The 19,543-nt window shown below is 42.9% G+C and overlaps 1 protein-coding gene, 1 long non-coding RNA gene and 1 pseudogene across 2 annotated transcripts in view; 2 read left to right on the top strand and 1 right to left on the bottom strand.

Moving 5' to 3' along the window:
* LOC120879091 overlaps positions 1-19,543 on the top strand; it is a 236,308-nt gene that overhangs the window by 2,263 nt on the left and 214,502 nt on the right. The window lies entirely within an intron of this gene.
* ABRA (actin binding Rho activating protein) lies at positions 473-12,149 on the bottom strand. The gene is made up of 2 exons (XM_040262145.1): positions 11,419-12,149; positions 473-2,427 (listed from the first exon to the last, which is right to left on the bottom strand). Exons 1-2 carry the CDS (start codon positions 12,087-12,089, stop codon positions 1,950-1,952), a joined length of 1,149 nt encoding a protein of 382 aa, XP_040118079.1. The 5' UTR covers positions 12,090-12,149; the 3' UTR covers positions 473-1,949.
* Positions 16,801-17,386, top strand: LOC120879090 (annotated as a pseudogene).

The raw sequence follows: 19,543 nt of genomic DNA, 5'->3' as shown, positions 1-19,543 counted from the left end.
AAGGTTTTGTTTGTGCCTGCCAAGCATCTCTGGCGGGTATGAGGTTTGATTTTAAATGTGGTTGTACCCTTCCTACTGTAACAGGAGGGAAAAGGGGTAGGGCACAACTTTTGAAAGAATGACATAGCCCAAGGACACAACATAAACTGATTGGAATCAAATGGGACCACATGGCAGGCAAGACTAGACCTTGATCCTGAGTCAGCAAGTGAAATGACACACCCAGAGGTGGCATGACAGTTCCAAGCACTGTTAAAAGACCAAGGAGTGGACTGTGGCCTAAATCCCGGAAATCTCCACCCTTTCCCCAAAACAGCTGGAATAGTCTTCCAACTCATTAGCATATGAAATTACCCAGGCTATAAAAACTAACTATGCCACATTTCACGGCCACCGCATTCACCCTTTGTGATGGCCCACACTGTGTGGAGTGTGCTTTGGAATATACTTTAAAATAGTATTACAAAAACAAGAACATAAAAGTATGTTTTATTCTTGTGCCATGTTTTAAGCTTTTGACATAGGTTTCACTGTTATGATAAAAGTATACATCTTATGTGAAATTCTACTTAGAAATGTTAGTAATATGTAATTTGACAAATCATTCATGAAAACAAAAATATACAAACTTTCCTCTTTAGGAAGATATTGAAACTTTCAGTTTGAAAGAATAATACATGAAAGCAAAGATAACTCCTATGGTAGTTTAATCCATACTTTGTATTAAGCCTAACAATTTGCAATTAGGAGCACCTATTATTTTACAGGATCATACTTTGACATTAATTTCAGTGTGTAACACCAAAGTGCAATCATTTAGTAACTTTCATTGAATTTCTTAAGAATTGTAATCTCACATTTTATTCAGCTTGTTTTTAGAATTATATAAGGCACACTAATCGAGCAAAATTGACAAGGAACAGATTAGTGCGAAGTAAATTTCCTTTTCATCATTAAACTATACGTTTTTCACTTTAGCTGGACTAATGTTGCTGTTTTTAGACTTTCAGTTATTTTCAAAACTTTTGTTAGAGCACAAAGTAAAATGAAACAGTAAAATGACTTGATTAAAATCTCTCAACTTTGTTTCTGATCTACCCATGACTCAGATTCTTCTACACTCAACATTCCAGTTCATTGTAGCATTTTCTGTTTTTCTACTCTGATGTGTATTGAGGTAAATGTAGACAGCATGACTCATTAAGGTTTTGAGAAAAAAATAAACTTCCCCAAGCAGTCCTGCAAAGGCAGAGAAATCTAAATCTCTCACCTCTGCTTTATCATAGAGAAGGAGAACAGAACTGCTTTCTCTGCTGGCTCTATGACCACCAGCGATCCCTGTTTTCATATGATTTGCCCAAATCACATCAGAGAAGGATGGCTAACTTCTGTTGGAAACCTATTCAATTCAAAGACCACAGAGCAATTCCATCAATTTCAGTGTCTTATCTGAATACAACTCTTTATTTATGTGCTTATTTTGTAAGTGATGCTATCATAAAAATAATAGAACAAAGTCAGGCTGCTTAGAAAATTTTATGTTTAGCTTTGCCAAAATTAATGGAATGCTTTTTCTTTCCTAAACAATGACATATCATAGTATGGTTTGCTGATATTTACCCAAATTCATCTTAGATATATAATTATTTACATTAATATCTATAGCAACTTTGCAAAGAATAGCCAAATGTCTTTGCCCAAAGGGTAAGTGGAATTTTAAATACTTATTGTGCACAAATAATCCTCAGTGTGCTTTCTGAAATGCTTTGTGTGTGCTTCCTCAATCTTCAAACTCCCTCAGAAATAGAGTGCTCAAAAGTTATTTATGTAAAAAAATGGTTTAATATTTAGTAAATTATTACAGAGCAGTTTGCATTTTACTTTCTCACTACGTTAGCATTTAGCATTAAGACAAGAGTGGGTCAGGTTTGGCTTGTGTTGTTGAAAGTTCACTTGAGTAGAGTAATCACAACATGGTCATCCCGGCCCTGCCATAACATCTCTCCTTCAAAGTCGACCAGCCCGTGTTTCCTGGCACGCATAAGAATGCCCACAACTTTATCTGAAATACGGACATATCTGTCAAAGAGATCCCCAAAGGTGACCTGGATCTTGCCATCCCGTCTATGGCGAGCCATTGAGCGGATGATGAAACACATGTCCAGGATTTCTCTGTAGATGTGTTCCTCAGCTCTCTTGGCCCGTTCGGCAGTTTTGGTTCCTTCCTTGGGACGGCCGTAGCCTTCGTCTCCTTTGTGCAGGCGGGTAGACATGGCCAACTCATAATCAAACTCTTCACTGAAGGGATTGAGCTTCTGGGATTGGATATGTTCATCAGCCCATTGTTGCCATCTCCCTTTCAGATTGCCCACTTGACTGTATTTCCGCTGGGCTTTGCAGTTTAGCTTCTCTGTGAATCTGTTTGCCCTAAAAGAGAGAGAGGGTAAAAAAATCAAGATATTCATAATTTAGCAAGGGTTGCTTTCTATTTGTACTTCTTATACATATGCATCTTAATGTAAGTATAAATTTTTCATTATAAAAGACATGTAAACAATTCAGAAAAATAAGAGATGGAAGAAGGAAAGTCATAGAGGATGCCACCATTGTTCTGAGTTTGAGATAGGTCCTAGATTATTTTCTCTGTAACAATAATGTTTTAAGCTCCATAAAATGATATTAAACTCTATTTCAAGGAAAAACTTCCTTACACAAAGGTAAGGCAAATATGTGTAGCTCAAACTTGCATGTTGGTAACATTTAGAACTGGAATCATATCAGTGGGTTAAGGGAATCCACTTTATACATCAAAAAAATTTGCCCCAAATAAGGTTTTTATCAGCCACATACTTTGTACTATTCACTCCTGTAGATTTTTAAATTATTTATTTGAATTGGAGGATAATTACAATATTGTGACGGTTTTTGCCACACATCAACATGAAGCCATAGACATACATGTGGCCCCTCCCTCCTGGACCCCCTCCCACAGCCCTCCCCACTCCCATCCCTCCACCGCCTTTGGGTGCCCTGCGTCATACAGCAAATTCCCATTGGCTCTCTACATGTGTGGATATATGTTTCAGTGCTATTCTCTCAAGTAATCCCACCCTCTCCTCCTCCCACTGTTTCCAAAAGTCTTTTTATGTCTGTGTCTCCCTTGCTGCTACATTTGCCATGTATAGATTTTTTAAATACGTATTTGTAATGAAGCATATCTATGTTCATATCTAAAATGTTCCACAAATTTTGAACTATCTAGTAGTTTAAATAGGAGACACTAGCAAACAATAGTTTTCTTGCCTTGAGAATCCCAGGGATGGGGGAGCCTGGTGGGTCTATGGGTCTGTGGGTCGCACAGGGTCGGACACGACTGAAGTGAGTTAGCAGCAACAGCAGCTAACAATAGTAACATTTATTGAATACTATGTGCTGACATTCTTCTAAACACTTTCTACTAATATTTCCACAACCATCTTATGAGATAGGTACGGTTAATCTCATTTCACAGATGAGGAAATTGAGGGCAGAAGGGTTAGGTAACCTACTTACAGTCAGAAAGTTGTTGATGGAGCTGAGACTCGAAGCAAAGTAAAGCCAGCTCCAGAGCCTGTGTGTAACTACTGTGAAATGCTGCCCCAGCCCAGCGGAAGAGGTGGGATTCAGACCCCAAATGTCTGAGGCGAAAGACCGTGCTCTCTCTGCTATGTGATGGTGCCGCTCAGCCTGCCAGGACAGTGTGTAATAAGTGGATGAGTTTTGTCTCAAATGTGTGGGTCTGCTTTGCAGCCTGGGATGCATTTCTTACTAAAACAAAAACCATCATTAGCGAGTGTAGACCTAATTTAAAAACAGCAAAGTTTGTCTTTAACAGACTTTCCTGTCATTTCTCTAGCTCCAATCTTACAAGTAAAGCATGAACTCTTGGACTATATAAAAGTCGGAAATCTGTATTCTTCATCCCCACAAGTGACTCACCCATCCTTCTCCCCAACACCAAGTGGCTTCATGTCTGGAAGCTTTGGAATTGGAGATGTAGGGTAGAGCTGAAATTGCTTACGTGGCTACAGTCCATGGGGTCGCAGAGTTGGACATGACTGAGGAAGCACACACACATACACACACGTGTGAATGGCATGCATGAATTCAATAACCCCTCCCTGAACTCTCATAACTTGCTGGTCAAAACCCAGGAACAAGTCAGGTGCGGGTGTTCCTCACCATCCAAATTGATTTCCTAAAATCTGATCAATCAAATGCAGGAAACTAACTGATATGGGTAGGGAGGCATACTTGTATTATTTTTCAAAGAGGAATGACATCCACTAGATGGCGAACCTTCATTAATTCCCATGCTTTGTGTCCCTAGCTTGCTGCATTCAGTTTCACTATCATAATACAATTGAAACCAGGAGCACACTGCCACAGATAACACTATCATTCTTTGTAAACACATGGACAAAAGTATATGACTAAGTTAACTGGGAAAAATCAGCATCCGAAAACTGTTTATACAATTATTACAACTTAAAAAAATCACGGATGTATGGAAGGGCTTCCCAGGTGGCTCAGTGGTAGAGTATCTGCTAGTCAGGACAGGAGCTGCAGGGACAGGGTTCCATCCCTGGGTGGGGAAGATCTCCTGGAGGAGGAAATGGCAACACGCTCTAGTATCCTTGCCTGAGAAATCCCATTGACAGAGGAGCCTGGCGGGCTACAATCCATGGAGTTGCAAACAGCGGACACGACTGAGCAGCTAGCCCACACGTACGTATGGACAAGTGCTAGGAACTACCCTGCCCTGAAGTGCAATGTATTTCCCTCAGCCCTGCTGGTCCTTGTCTCCATCTGCGTCTCCACAGGCTGTCCCTGTTCAGCTGCCCAGAGTGTGGGCTGCTAGACCTCATGATCAAACGAGAGTAAATACCTAGTCCCCTTGGAATGATGGCAATCCATGGCAGGCACAACCTTCGATAACAAGCCCAGTGTCATCCTGGCAGAACCCAAAGCTCATATCAAACGAGGCTGGAACAGCTTGCTGGAGAAGAGGCTTGAACATCTCAGAAGACAGTGAAAAGAACAACATGATTCACTAACTCGTCCTTTTTGTCTCCTGAGCCCCAACTGCAGTACTATCCTGTAGTATAGAACATAATACGTCCTCCCTTTAAGGAACTTCCAGGCATTTTGACATTCCTTCCCACCTTTATTAAAGTATGTATGACACCTACTGTGCACCAGACACACTATTTTCAAAATTAATTTATATTTCTGTGGCTTTGCTGGGTCTTTGTTGTTATGCGAGGGTTTTCTCTAGTTATAGCAAGTGGGGGCTGCTCTCGTTGTAGTACGTGGGCCTATTGTGGTGGCATCTCTTGTGGATCACAGGCCCTAGAGTGCACAGGCTTTAGTAGTTCTGGAGCACGGGCTCAGTTGCTCCACAGCACGTGAAATCTTCCTGGACCAGGGATCAAACCTGTGTCCCCTGCATTGACAGGTGGATTCTTAACCACTGGACAACCAGGGAAGTCCCAGACACTCTTTTAAGTACTAACTGAATATTCAGTAATGAAAAAGAATGGTGAATAATCACTAAAAGACATTCATAAAAATAAACAGAATAAAACAAATTTGAGCATATGCTACAATTTTAACTATGTAAAATGCATATATGCACCAGGTTGAAGAAATCAAGAGTACGTGCACAACTGAAATTATGTTAGTCTAGAGACAGTTGATTTTTTTTTTTTTTCAAAATTCTTTCTGCTGGTATTACAGTTGACCCTTGAACAACACAGGTTTGAACTCCATGGCCATGGGTCCACTTACATGTGGACATTTTTTCATAGTAAATATAGTACTGGGCTTCCAGGTGGCACTAGTGGTTAAGAACCTGCCTGCCAATCCAGGAGACAAGAGACATTAAGTTCCATTTGGGAAGATTCCCTGGAGGGTGGCATGGCAACCCACTCCAGTATTCTTGCCTGGAGAATCCCATGGACAGAGGAGCCTGGTGGGCTTCAGTACATAGAGTTGCAAAAATGAAGCAACTGAGCATGCGCGCGCACACACTGCGGTACTACAGGATCTGCACCTGCTGCTTCTGGGGGGCGACGTATGATGGGGGTGGGGGGCTCTGATCCTTCAGGCACTTGGAAATTTGAGTATAACTCTACAGTTGCTTCCCTAGTGGCTCAGCTGGTAAAGAATCTGCCTGCAGTCGGGAGACCTGGGTTCCATCCCCGGGTTGGGAAGATCCCCTGGAGAAGGCAATGGTTACCCACTCCAGTATTCTGTCCTGGAGAATTCTGTGTATATATATAGTCCATGGGGTCACAAAGAGTCCTGACATGACTGAGTTTCACTTTCTACAGTTACACTGTATCCATGTTTCCACATCCATGGATTCAACCAGCACAGGTTGAGCAATACTCGAGTAAGCATTTATTGACCAAAAAAAAAAAAATCCACTTATAAGTAGACTCACACAGCTCAAATCCATGTTGTAAGAGTCAACTGTATTGATTTTATAACTTAGAGAAAGCACAGAATTGAAAAATATTCAAATTAGTATCCAGAGATAATTTGCTTAAATTGTATATTATATGGGTCTCATTCTTTGATGATATATATTTTTTTCTTTTAACTAGGAACTTAAATTTCCTGACTGTTGAAATTCTATGTCATTTGGGATAAGGGTTGGGTTTGGTTAGGTAATAACACTATGAAGAAGAGAAACATCTAAAAAAGTACCTTCTAAATATGAATGTCCATTTGTTATATGGTCAAATGATAATTCCCAATAACAAGAGAGAGGGAAAGTAAAAGAATTGGTCCTCTAAGCAAGAATTAGAAAATAGGGTTGCTTAAAAAGTACTAGAAGGAAATATACCATAATGAGTATTTAATTTTATCTATCTTGTACATGTTTGGTATTACTTTCATATTTTCAATTTTTAAAAAGTCTGAAAGGATCAAGTTTAAATAAGGATTAGTAAGTCTCAGACCCTGAGCATATCCTTGATCACTGAATGTAGGAATCAATATACCAGCTTATCCTATTTTTTAAATTTTCAAGTGAAATGTGAATGATAGTTCAGATTGAGCTTTAGAAAGATGACCTAGTATAAATTCATAGAAAGCAAAGCAATACTGAAAGACTGGCACCACGTTCATATCTTAGGCTAAAACGCTTCTCTGTCAGTAAAGCCAAGAACTTCTGCCACATTTCCGATGTCTCGGGGAAGTTCTAGGGAGAGTCTGCTCCTGTGTGTGTATCCATGTGCTTACTCTTCTTACAGGAAGTATATAGCGAGTTTGGTTAATGGGAGCGTGATATCCACAGGGTCACATTTATCAGAAGCAGGGTGACTGTGCATTCCCAGCTGTGCTCTTCATTCTGTTATCAGCCAGGTGTGGGAACCAGGCCTGTGCTGCTCTGCTCCTTGCAGACTGGTAACCATCCTGAGTCCATGGAATATCTTTAATAAAGTTGCACCAAAATATTACACTTTGGGAGTTTTCCTGGGATTCCACAACGGAGGTGATGCTTGGGACTCCATTTGATTCGTTGAGTCTGTTCTCTGCTGAGAGATGAGTCTAACACAGTGGTTAAGAACACAAGCTCTAGGAGTAAAGTCATTCTTCCCTGGTGGCTCAGATGGTAGAGAATCTGCATGCAAGGCAGGAGACCTGGGCTCGATCCCTGAGTTGGGAAGAACATAAGCTCTGGCATCACTTCCCAAGGGCATCACTTACTGGCTCTATGATGTGGATACATTTCTGTGTTCAATTCCCTTTTCTATAAAACACCCCCTCATGCTCTACTATTTCATTTTTACTGAACAGACCTTGGAGAGGGTGGATGCATGATTTTCATTTTAATATTGTGCCATTACTGTATGTAATACACTATGTAATACTGCACCATTACTGTAATGGGGGACAGATAAAAGTTGCTTTGTCTGAAGGACCTGGACAAAACAAGTCACATAGCTACACAGTCAAAAGACTTTTAAAAATAAAGCATAAAATGGAACTCATTTTCATAGTAAAGCCCCAGTTAGTAAAATTCTTTTGGTAAGGAGTATTTCTACTTTTTATCGAACCTGAATTGCTTGTCTCTGTTATCCGTAGGACCACCCAGAAAACTCTTTCTGCTCAAATATCCATGACACATCATGTTCTCCCTATTAGTGGATACGGGGAAAGAATGGTGCTTAGAATTAAAAATAAGTGAACAAACCCCCTCTCATACAGGCCTAGTCAGGGATGCCACGCTTATGTCTCCAGCAGTATGTGAGCGTCCCATCAGGTAAAAATCCCCATTAGGCTTCCGCAGTAGCTTCCTGGGCATCGCTCGCATTGGCTGACATTCAGAGCTGCTGTTGCTGTGGGCAACATTCCAGTACGCTGTGTGCTCTAAGACTGTGCGCTCTAAGGGAAAGGAACCCAAGAAGCAAGGGAGGGATTTCACTCCCATAGGTAGGTACGTAGGTTTAGTCACTCAGTCATTCCAACTCCTGTGACCCCATGACTGCAGCCAGGCAGGTTCCTCCATCCATGGGATTCTCCAGGCAAGAATTCTGGAGTGGTTTGCCATTTCCTCCTCCAGGGGATCTTCCCAGCCCAGGGATGGAACCCAGGTCTCCTGGATTGCAGGCAGAATCTTTACCGACTGAGCCACAAGGGAAGCCCTATTCCCTTCCCCAAACTCTGACAGCCAGTCTCCTAGTATCTTGTAGTGTTGGGATGACCAGGGCTGGCCCCTTGTATTATACAGAGTATAGCTCTGTGCCCATCACTTTACATGACTGATACCAAAATAACTCTATGGATTATCGCAGCTTTTTTTTTTTAGATGAGAATGAAGAAACTTTAGGATTTTCCCAGGTAGCCAATATTCCAAATCTAATTGTCTCTTATTCAAAGCCTATGTCCTGCTCTAGCACACAGAGAAGGTGTGTTTTGGGGAACCATGAGAAGGGCCTAGAATGCACGTTCCCACTTTCAGGTGAGACAGTTTAGAGTAGTGGTCAAGAAGGTGGGCTCTGGCTGCAGAGTGCCTGGGTTTGAATCCCATGGACAGTACAATCCTATACAAATTCCTTAATATTTCTTTGTCTCGGGTTCCCTTCTATCCAGTGAAGATAACGATTATGCCTACCCTGAGAGAATGTTGTGAGGATTAAATAAATAAACACATGAACAATTCGTAGATGCCAAAAGAGAGGCCATGTGTCAGAGACTGGTCCCAGCTGTCATCTCCCTACCCTCGGCCAATTCAAGAGACACTGACAGGAATATCTTCATTGTGCTACTCTCGGTTTTTATTCTGTAGGATTCTATTATTTCATTTTCTAGCATGCATACCTCCTAAATCCATGAGGCTAAAATTTAGACTATGGTTCCATATGACCTGGTAGAATAGTGCTTTCTGATTATGAATTCCTGTGTGAATGTAAGTAGAACACAAATCCGGATTTCTGAGTGTATGCTCAAGGCACTGAGTGAGAGTAGCATCATGTCTGGTTTCAAAGCATGACAACTGGAGATGGGCATGCATGTCTCAGGTCACTAACTTGGTGAGTGAACTTTCCCTCTAAGCTTCAGTGCTCTCATCCCTAAAATGAGATATTACCAACCTTACTGTGAGAGTTCAAAGGACAAAGCAGGTAAAACACCTATGTGTGTGTGTATGTTAGTCACTCAGTTGTGTCTGACTGCAACCCTATGGACTGCAGGCCACCACGTTCCTCTGTCCATGGGATTTTCCAGGCAAGAACACTGGAGTGGGTTGCCATGCCCTCCTCCAGGCGATCTTCCTGACCCAGGGATCAAACCCAGGTCTCCTGCATTGGCAGGCAGATTCTTTACCACTGTGCCACCGGAGACGCTCTCTGGGAAGCCCGTAATAGTGCTAACTCTTTCAAAACATCTTTAAGGTCACAAACTGTAAGGCAACTTTTTGTCAAATAAGGTTCCCAATTTTGTTTTTTACTGATTGTTCCATAAGTTGAAAAGCACACCTTTACATATAACTGTTTCCAGAGGGAGTCAGCTTGTAAGCATTTCATCACATCTGAGACTTTCCCCATATTCTGATATCCTGTGATTGTAGAGTGAGAAATCCTGACTTTCTGTTCTGTGGAGGGAGAGTTATTGTCTTGAAATAAAGCATGTGTTTCTTGTCAGAATAAATGTATAAATGTATCAGTCTGAGTCGGTGTGTTGGTGTGTGCGTGTATGCATTTAAGTGCTTTAGGATTGTGCTTCCCAGGTGGCGCTGGTGGTAAAAAACCCACCTGCCAACGCAGGTGGAGACAGGAGACATAAGAGACTCAGATTCGATCCCTGGGTCAAAAAGATCCCCTGGAGGAGGGCGTGGCAACCCACTCCAGTGTTCTTGCCTGGAGAATCCCATGGACAGAGGAGCCTGGTGGGCTACAGTTCATGGGGTCACAAAGAGTCAGACACGACTGCAGCAACATATCACACATACACAGCACACAAGTATTGTGATATTTTAATTACCTAGCTCTAATAGCATTCTGCCTTTGTTTATAAACTGAAAAAGCTTTCTGAAAATGAAGAATTGCTAAATAATCAGCTCTCTATGAGGGCTAATAACTTCCATAGAGTGAGCTTATGTGCAGGCACTGTGCTAAGTTCTTGGCAGCTTTAATCTCATCTACTTCTCTCAAAACAGCAGAGTTTATTGTTGCCATCATTTTACAAAGGAGGAAATGGGTTTAGAAGAATAACTGGCTGTGTGTGTGTGAGAGAGAGTGTGAGTGTGAGTGTGAGAGATGAGAACATTTAAGAGCTATTCTCTTAGCAACTTTCAAGTGTACCACAGTATCACTGTCTATAGCCAGGGCAGAGCCGGGGTTTGAACTTGGGTCTGTCTCACTTCAGAGGTTGCTCTCCAGTCAGTCAGCAGCCTCCCACCTGTGTCCAGGTTCACAGAAATCTGTGTTCCATGGGCACTATTTGGGTAGATGTGTCTCTTGATAATATTACATACACTGATTTGAGACAAGAGAAAGGTCTCTCCCCTCAGTCTACCAGGAAAAACTTTTTTTTTCTGCAGAAAAAAATAAGCCAATCCTTACTCATTATACAACTGACTTCAAACAATAACCCGTAGCAGACCCCTGTCTCTGGTGGCTTCATCTTTGTTGTGGCTAAACCTCGAGGGTTCAGAACAGAGGGGAGAAACCAAGGAGGGCGAGCCCTTGACCCGGAGGTCCATGCCTGAGGCGGGCGCTGCCCTCTTAGCCCAGCCCCGGCTGCCAGCCCTGTCGCGGGTCTCCGCCTGACTCGGGCCGGGCCTCGGCTCTGCGGCATCCTCAGCGGCTCCCTCAGCGGCCCGGGGCGCGGGAGGGCGGGGAGAGGCGCTGAGGCGCGTTCACTTACTGGGAGGGCAGGGGGCGTCTGATCCTGGCCACGGCCACCTGCTCTCCACGCGGCTGCGGCGCCTCGGCCGGCTCGCCTCCGTAGCCGCTGTCCTCTGTGTCCACGCTGTCGCTCCTGCAGCTGGGCTGCTCCTGCCCCACCGCTGTCCAGCCCCTGGTCAGCTCGGCCACCAGCTTGGCACACTTCCTCCTCCGCGTTGGGGAGCCGCGGCTGCGGAGGAGTCTGTCAACGTCGCTCTCGGGCTGCCCGGCCCCCGGCGGGTCGCCGCCCTGCTCGTACCGGTGGCTGAGGTGGCCCAGGTCCCCTCCTCTCTCGTAAGCCTTGCTGACCACCGTTTTGGTCACCTCCTTCCTCTTGATTGCAGAAACCGCGCCGGCTTCCTCTGAGCCGTGCCCGTCTCCTCCACAGCCCTCCGGCTTCGGGGAGGAAGGCTTTGGGGCCCTCTGAGCTTTCCAGCGGGCGGGGGCGTCTATCGCTGGTCCAGAAGCCTCGGGGGGGTCCTGGGTGCCCCCTGGCATCCAGCCTGCAGGCTCCTGGGCCTGCCTGATGCTGTTTTCATTGGCCCACTGCTGCCAGCCTCGGGCCAAGGTGATCACCAGGGTGGCTGTGTGCACCTTCCGGAGGGCACTCCTGGCCGGCCTGTCCCCCCTTTGCTTTTCCCCGGGAGCCATGCCACCCTTCTCTGCTGAGAGCCTGGGTACTGGCTAAAATGAGTGCGGACCGGTGGAGGGCCCGGGATTTAAATAGAAGCAGGGTGTGGGGTGGGAAGAGAGTTTGGTGACTGGAAACTATGTTAAGCTCTTCTTGCCAAGATGCAGTGCCTTCCCCCTGACCGTGCGCTTTTTTTAAACCCTGACGGCTCTAGTTTCATCACAGCAGAGGGACATCTCTCTTGGTAAAGGACAGTGATAGGATCCTGCCCTTTCTTCTCCAAGAGCCAGAGTGGAAACTACTAGATCCGATCATGTGCTCAGCCTTAAGTTTTTCTTGACCTGAAAGTATGGTCCGACCATTTATAGGAGCATAAAATACGTGTACAACTTGTACTGGGAACATAATAGGCTTATTTCCATTGAAACCTCAGCAGTGCTGGATACAGCTTTAATTAGTCCCATTTTATGGCTGAATACAGTGACGCCTAACTTCCTATAGCTAATAATATCTAAGACTGGAACCCAGATGTCTGATGCAAAGCCTGGGGCTCTTTTCATCCTATTCCTCAAAGGCATCCTACTGCCTCTTCCTTTTGTCTTCAACTCTATTTGATGTAGACCTTAGAGGTCATCTCATCCAAGCTCCATTTACCAGATGAGAAAACCCAGGCCCAGATAAGCAGGGAGAAAAGGGCCTAGTATTCTAATTCCAAGTTTGAATTACTTTATAGACAAGTTGTAATAATGCACAAGACAATAGTCAAAATTTTAGTCCAATTATTATTTTTTTAATCTTTAAATTGAGACCTATACACACAATGAACTTCAGAGACTGCTATTACAACAAATCTTTTCAAATATTTTGTTAAATAAGACTATTTAAAGACAAAGTAAGTGAATGTTAACAGAAGCAAGCCCCACTTGGCTATTTGATTTTAATAATTTAACACAAACTTCCTTGGTATAACTTTAGGTTCATGCAGAAAAAGCCATGCTTTCAGTGCTGAGAACTAAGACTGGAATATAGTTTTGTTTTGTTTTTTAAATAGGACTGGATAGATGGGTCATTTGTATAGAGAAAGAACTATCTAGGATATGTCCTAAACCAGGTAAAAATGTGCAGGGGTCAGCACTGAGTATTTAAGGTAAGACAAATAGAATTTTTTTCATACCACAGTTCTATAGATTTTTATACTTTCCTCAAATCTTGACATGCAGCTAAACACACTGAAAATTGCTGTCCAAGAGCATTAAAAATGGTAAGAACTGTAATTACTTCTGAAATTGAGACAAATTTACTTTTTTTAAATGTCAGTTTTTCATCCTGTAGGTCATTTACCTCCTAAGATTAAGACAATTGGGAAGATGACTTAATACTCTATCTAGAAATCTGTCAGATGTTTTCAGAGTTCAACAGCATCTGATAATGTTAACTATGGTCCAACAATTCAGAGACAAAATCCCAGTTGATTAATTAAGAGGAAATTGGATCACATGAAGAGAAAACTATGACACAGATTTCAATCTGAGTCTGAAACTTCTGGCATTCTCTCTTGGAATGTAGACACACTGCAGGCGGTTTGGTTCCTGTTAGAGTCCCTTTACCCACTTGGAATGCCTTGGGAAAGGAATGGGGTTCCTCAGAGAGATCCATGCACTCAACCCAGGATCAGACTGATTTATAACTCTCAAAGGAACTTTTCTGCTTCCCTGTCCACACCTGTTCCATATTCACTTCTTACAGGGGGAGAATGAAAACAGCAAAATGTTAATAGTCTTTCACATATTAATGGGCATTGCAGCTGGCTGCCTGGGGCTTACAGCTGTCAGCAGATAGTCTTGGCAAAAACCAGGGAACTCCTAAAAGAATCTAGTCATTTCTTCTGAGATTTTACTTCCACGCCAACTGTGGTCCTTCGTTCCTACCGTCTTTCATTTATGCTTCTTCAGAAGAGAGTGTAAAATCCCTTTCCCCCTCATGTCTGCTTTGGGCATTCCTTCCCTACAGAAAGGTCTGTATGCTACCTACTAGATCTCTTATAAGAAATGTTTTATCTTCTTTCTCAACCTAGATCTAGATTCTTGAGTTCAACATTCTTCTGCTTTAAAAGAAGGTATGATAGAAATGAATATAAAAAAAGACAAAGATATCGTGAACTAAGTAGTTTACATTGTGAGTTTCCTATGAGACACGAGATTAGAAACTGGGTGAAGACGTAGACCTGATTAATGAAGTATTTACCACCTAGGAAATTTGGGGTGTGAAAGTGTTTTATAAAAAATATTAATTATTATTTGATCATATGGGCAATACTAGGGAAAGGAGGGAGTTAATATTTATACACTTCTCTTCATGATATGCTTAGAAATCAGGTAAAGTCAGCTATCATCACCAGCGATATAATCTTACTAAAGAAACTTTAGAAAGCCACATTTGCTCAAAGCTTATATGAAATAATAATTTCATTGATCCTTTCTATGTAAATAAATAAGTCCTTTTCTTGTTTAGTTACAGAAAAGTGGGAATGAAAAGACTTTAATGGACATCAAAAAAGGGCTTTTGATTTCAACTGAATTTACTTAACTCAGTGCTCATGGAAAGGATACAAGGGTGAGGCCTGATGGTGGTTGCTGTGAGGAAGGGTGTGAAACTGATTAAAGCAGGACTACTTTCAAGGTCTTCCCATCTAGCCAGGAGAGAGTTGTGCATATAGCTGCCTTTAACAGTCTGGGGAGAGCTGCATTAGAAATGGTGCTTCCCAGGTGGGCTCAGTGGTAAAGAATCCACCTGCCAGTGTAGGAGATTCAGGTTCAATCTGTGAGTCAGAAGATCCCTTACATATGGAATTGGCAATGCACTCCAGCATTCTTGCCTGAAGAATCCCATGGACAGAGGAGCCTGGTGGGCTATATGTAGTTCATGGGGTCACAAAGAGTTGGACACAACTGAGCAACTAAACATTAGAAATAGAAAGCTTTATTGAGCACAGGTGAATGATTTTATTGGGAAGACTTCACAGAATTGGTGGTCTTTTATCTGAGCCCTTCAAAATAAAACTTTACCTGAAGAAATGCTGTGAACAAAGTTACGAAGTTATGGTGTGCCTAGAGACCTTCTCACGGCCCAGCATAAAGACCATAACCCTAAACGCCTGGAGGATCAAACAGGCCATTTAACACACGAGGTAAGCTGAGTTGGAGCACAACTGTGGGTGTGAGGACTCAGGAAACTGATGAGGTAATGTCTCAAGAGAAGTAAGAAATCTGGGATTTTACATGATCTCTTCCAGTTCCTTACACGGTGAAGAATTCCTTACACTGTGATGGTTAATACACACAACTTACACACAATAGTACAAGGTGAACCTATGCAGTTCTTGGACCAGATTCTGTGGGCCCCCAGTTTCTGAACTTTAGAGAACATACAGTGTTTATGGGGTAAGGACAAGAGGCCAGGGCACATTTGAGAAATAAGTTGGAGCTATGTTTTGAAGAACACCTTGCTAAGGAATAAGTATTTTATCAAATGAGACTGATTGCATCATTTAAAAAAAGTAAACCTCAATGTGATATCAAATTTGCATTACCAAATGGTCAGATCAAAAACCAGCGAAGTGGGCTGTGGATTTGAAAAAGACAAGTCTAGGATAGGGAGATAACCTAAGATAACCTTATCATTCCTGCTTAACAGGGGTTATGAAAATAATCTTGGAGGGAACCATAAAGAATGGTTCTGAGAGAAAGATCTGAAAGACGAGAAGAAGGTTCGGGAGCCAGTGAGGGTCAGAGCAGACTCACTAGTTGCCATGGGAGATGGGTGTTGGGGAATGATCTAGAGATTTCAGTTTGAGTGACAGGTGTGAGGAGGTGACATTAGCTGGGAAAGGGCTGGAGAATAGGAGGATTTGTGGTGAGAAGGAGTTTCCCTTTGGAGTTGCAGAAGCACTGGGGCGTTTACGTGGAGACGTGGAGCAGTGAGGGGAACCAAGGACATGAACCCAGTGGTTGGGCAGAACCAGGTGAAAACCCAGGCTGCAGGTTAGCCTGTTGTCTAATTTTTCCAAGATTCAGTTTCTTCATGAGTATCAGAGACTCTCCCTCACAGAGTCAGCGTGAGAATTAAGAGTAACGTGCTGAACACCATGCCTGGCACGTGGAAGCTGGATAAGCAGCTATTGTTATTGTCATCTTGAGGTTGAGCCATGGAGTCAGAGAATTAAAACTCCTTAGATAATTCTGTGTGACCTAGAACAGGACTGATACTGAGCCCCCGGTCAGGATGCATCTTCAGGTGGGAGGGTCAAGTGGGGTGACTGGTAGGAACTGGAGTTTGCAAAGGGAGTGCTTATTTATAGTGTTTTATTTTAAGGTAATTTATAGTGAGGCCTTTAAGGCAGTGTCTGAAAGGTTTCCCTCAGCCTGGTCCGGGGTCAGATGAGGTCTCAGTTACTTGGTAGTAATTACCAAAGAGTTGCGCACAGGTGCCTTCCTGGAAACTCCCGGAATATGGAACTCAATGGTTTCCAATCACTGAGGATCACATTAGGGTCTTAAGCACATTAGGATGACCTGTGAAGCTTTGAAAACTAGTGCAAAGCCAGAATGGCTACACCCAGGAGCATAAAGGGCTAAGGGAACCCTCATGATGGCTTTGAAGACCAGAGGAGGCAGCGACTGCTGAGAAGAGAGCTAGTAAGGTACTGGCATTCTGGGAAAAGGATTGCAATAAATGGAAAACTAGGAAGCAGATGATACTGTCAAGGAGAACTTAACTGATATCATAACCAGGAAAATTAACCAACTTCCAGAAGCAGAAAGGAATCTGCTTGAAATGGAACAGCATATATTGGACTTAATACTGCTCTCTGCGGCCCAATAGCAACTAGTCTTTTTCGACGTATCTTACACGTGGCTCCTGTAGCTGCTGCCTCACAAATGGCAGTGATCCCACTTTCGATGGCATGTGTATCTTACAAAGTTTTGTAAGTTTACCTTTGAATACAGGTGGTTTGCATTGTGAAACTTGTGCCATAACATGAGGCAGATGGGGGGGTCTTGTTTTTGGTTGCCCGTACCCTGTTTTCTTGGCTAACCCCGTGAATGGTGGCCTAGCAGCCAGGTGTAACTCAGCGTGGGCTACCTGAGAAAGGAAACATCTTAAATGATTGGATGAGGATTTCTAAGCCTATCTTTATAGAGAGATGTCATTTCCCATTTGGCTCCAGCCTGGGTTTGCAGCATACTTTGGGTTGAGACAATATATACTACTGATAAAGGATCTTTGGTTACATGAACCTGTCCTAGAAATTCAGTGATTGTTGAGCAAATCTGTACACAAAGATAAAACTGTGGGAGGGGGGCACTAGCACCGAGCTGTCTCTGGAGACAAACCTTGCTTGGGTAGGGAACCTAACCCACCACCAGGGCTGACAACCCTGCTTCTAGCTTCGAGAGGCTATGGGGGCCATTAGACACTCCACATACAGGTCTCAAGGGTGTGGTGACCAGTAGCCCAGGTATGGGTCCAGACAGATTGGATCTCCATTCAGGATCTGTGTACCAGGAAAGTTGACTTCTCTGAGACAAATGCCTTGTCTGAAAGTGGCAAAAACATGACTTTCCCCAGCACTTTTTGTGTGTTCATATGAGATTGTTTGTGAAGCAATTAGCACAGTGCCCAATACACTGCATAAGAACATCATGCGGAAATGGTTCACAATGTTCTTTACACTCTTACTGAGGCTAATGATGCCACCTTCTAAATAAATGACCTTGATTCACAGTCAACACATCAAACCTAGTATGTACTAATAATACTGCATAAACTTTTACATCATAACATACACTGCCAGAGAAGACTTTAGAGAACACATGTCACAAAAACCATGATCAAACTATAGCCACATTGGTTTAGTTTAGGAAACAAACACGCAGATGCTTATGATATTAAATCTAAACGGTGGTGTCTTAGAAACTGGCCTTGTAATTATGACTAAATTCACTCTTCTTTGAATAATAGTTGTTCAGTCTTCACTATGTTATTAACACTAACTTGGTTCAATTCATGCTTAATCTATTAACTCCAAACTGCACAATTTAGAAGTGTATCTCATTAAGTTGAATGACACCCTGAACTGACAATGCCCATTGAAGTATAATGTTTCTAATTGCTCTGATCTTTCAGTAGTATAGAGTCAACCTACAGTTCAGTGAAAGTAGAGTGAAATCAACAGCTGGTTTGGTCTGACCATCACCCACTTAATTAGTACGATATCTCCTTAATATATTTCACCCCTCATTTTGCTCTATGCAAATCCATCTGCACACATCTCCCTTGTTTACCTTAAAACTCAATTCATGTCTCACTCAGCTGATCAAAACACTCTAACCACTTCCTAATACCATCCCGGAAAAGTTAAAATGTCTTAGCCTCATAGTCAAAGCTTGCTATCATTTGCCTTCACTTTTTACTCCTTTCCTTTATAGTTTGGGTGAATCTGGAATTGCAACTGCAAAAGCCTTTTTCTTCCTGTTTTGGAAGCTATATGATTGAACAAGAGTGCATATAGAGGAAAAGTTTTGTCTGTGCTGAGACAGTTCATTTAATTTTTGCTGTTCCTACCTGTATAAATCTTCTTTGTCCTGGACTTGGTGTGAGAGTTAGTAATGTATACTGAAGTCTTTCATAAACTGCAAAGGGTGATAGGAGACGAATCACTATGCTCAGCTGTTTCTTTCTTCCCCACTGCACGCATGCAAGCGTGCTGTATTGCTTCAGTCGTGTCCGACTCTGTGTGACCCGATGGACGGCAGCCCACCAGGCTCTTTTGTCCATGGTAGGAGGACACAGGCAAGAATACTGGAGTGGATTGCCGTGGCCTCCTCCAGGATATCTTCCTGACCCAGGGATTGAACCCATGTCTCTTACCTCTAACCTGCATTGGCAGGTGGGCTCTCTACCACTAGCACCATCAGGGAAGGCTTTTTTCACCACTGGATAAGATAGTACTATGCCCATTTCTGGGTGTATTACAGCTCTGCACTGGCTGTTGTTTTTAAAGCTGCACAGGTGATCCTTGTGTGATTTAAGATCTTAATGTGATCCTTAGGGATAGGGATTGTAAGCCACTGAGCTCTGAGTGCCACTGGTGCCACCTGGCTTTACCTTACTACGTGATGTCTTGTGCGCCCATGTAGTCACTAAGCACCATGTGTGTGCTATGGAGGGGATGGGTGTCAAGAGATGAATCTGACTGGTGTCTGCCCTAATGAATCTCACAGTAGGACATGGAGAAAGTGAGCAATTGATTGTTATCATTATGATATATGGGTTATGACAGCAGTGTATCTGAGGTCATAGTAATATCTTTGGGATTAGGGAAGGCCTTAAAAAGAAGGTGCTGCTCGAGCTGAGCATGATGGGTCTTTGTCCAGTGGAAGGAACCAGGCAAGAGTAAACCCCAGAGAGAAGC

Source organism: Oryx dammah, unplaced genomic scaffold, assembly GCF_014754425.2.
Source record: "Oryx dammah isolate SB20612 unplaced genomic scaffold, SCBI_Odam_1.1 HiC_scaffold_19, whole genome shotgun sequence".
NCBI classification, from domain to species: Eukaryota; Metazoa; Chordata; class Mammalia; order Artiodactyla; family Bovidae; genus Oryx; species Oryx dammah.
This window is presented reverse-complemented; position numbering and strand designations above follow the sequence as displayed.

Excerpts from the sequence above, each read along its gene's own strand:
- ABRA (XM_040262145.1), bottom strand. The coding sequence starts at position 12,089 with ATGGCTCCCGGGGAAAAGCAAAGGGGGGACAGGCCGGCCAGGAGTGCC. Across the intron at positions 2,428-11,418 it reads AGACGCCCCCTGCCCTCCCA|GGCAAACAGATTCACAGAGA; the intron begins GTAAGTGAACGC and ends TCTCTCTTTTAG.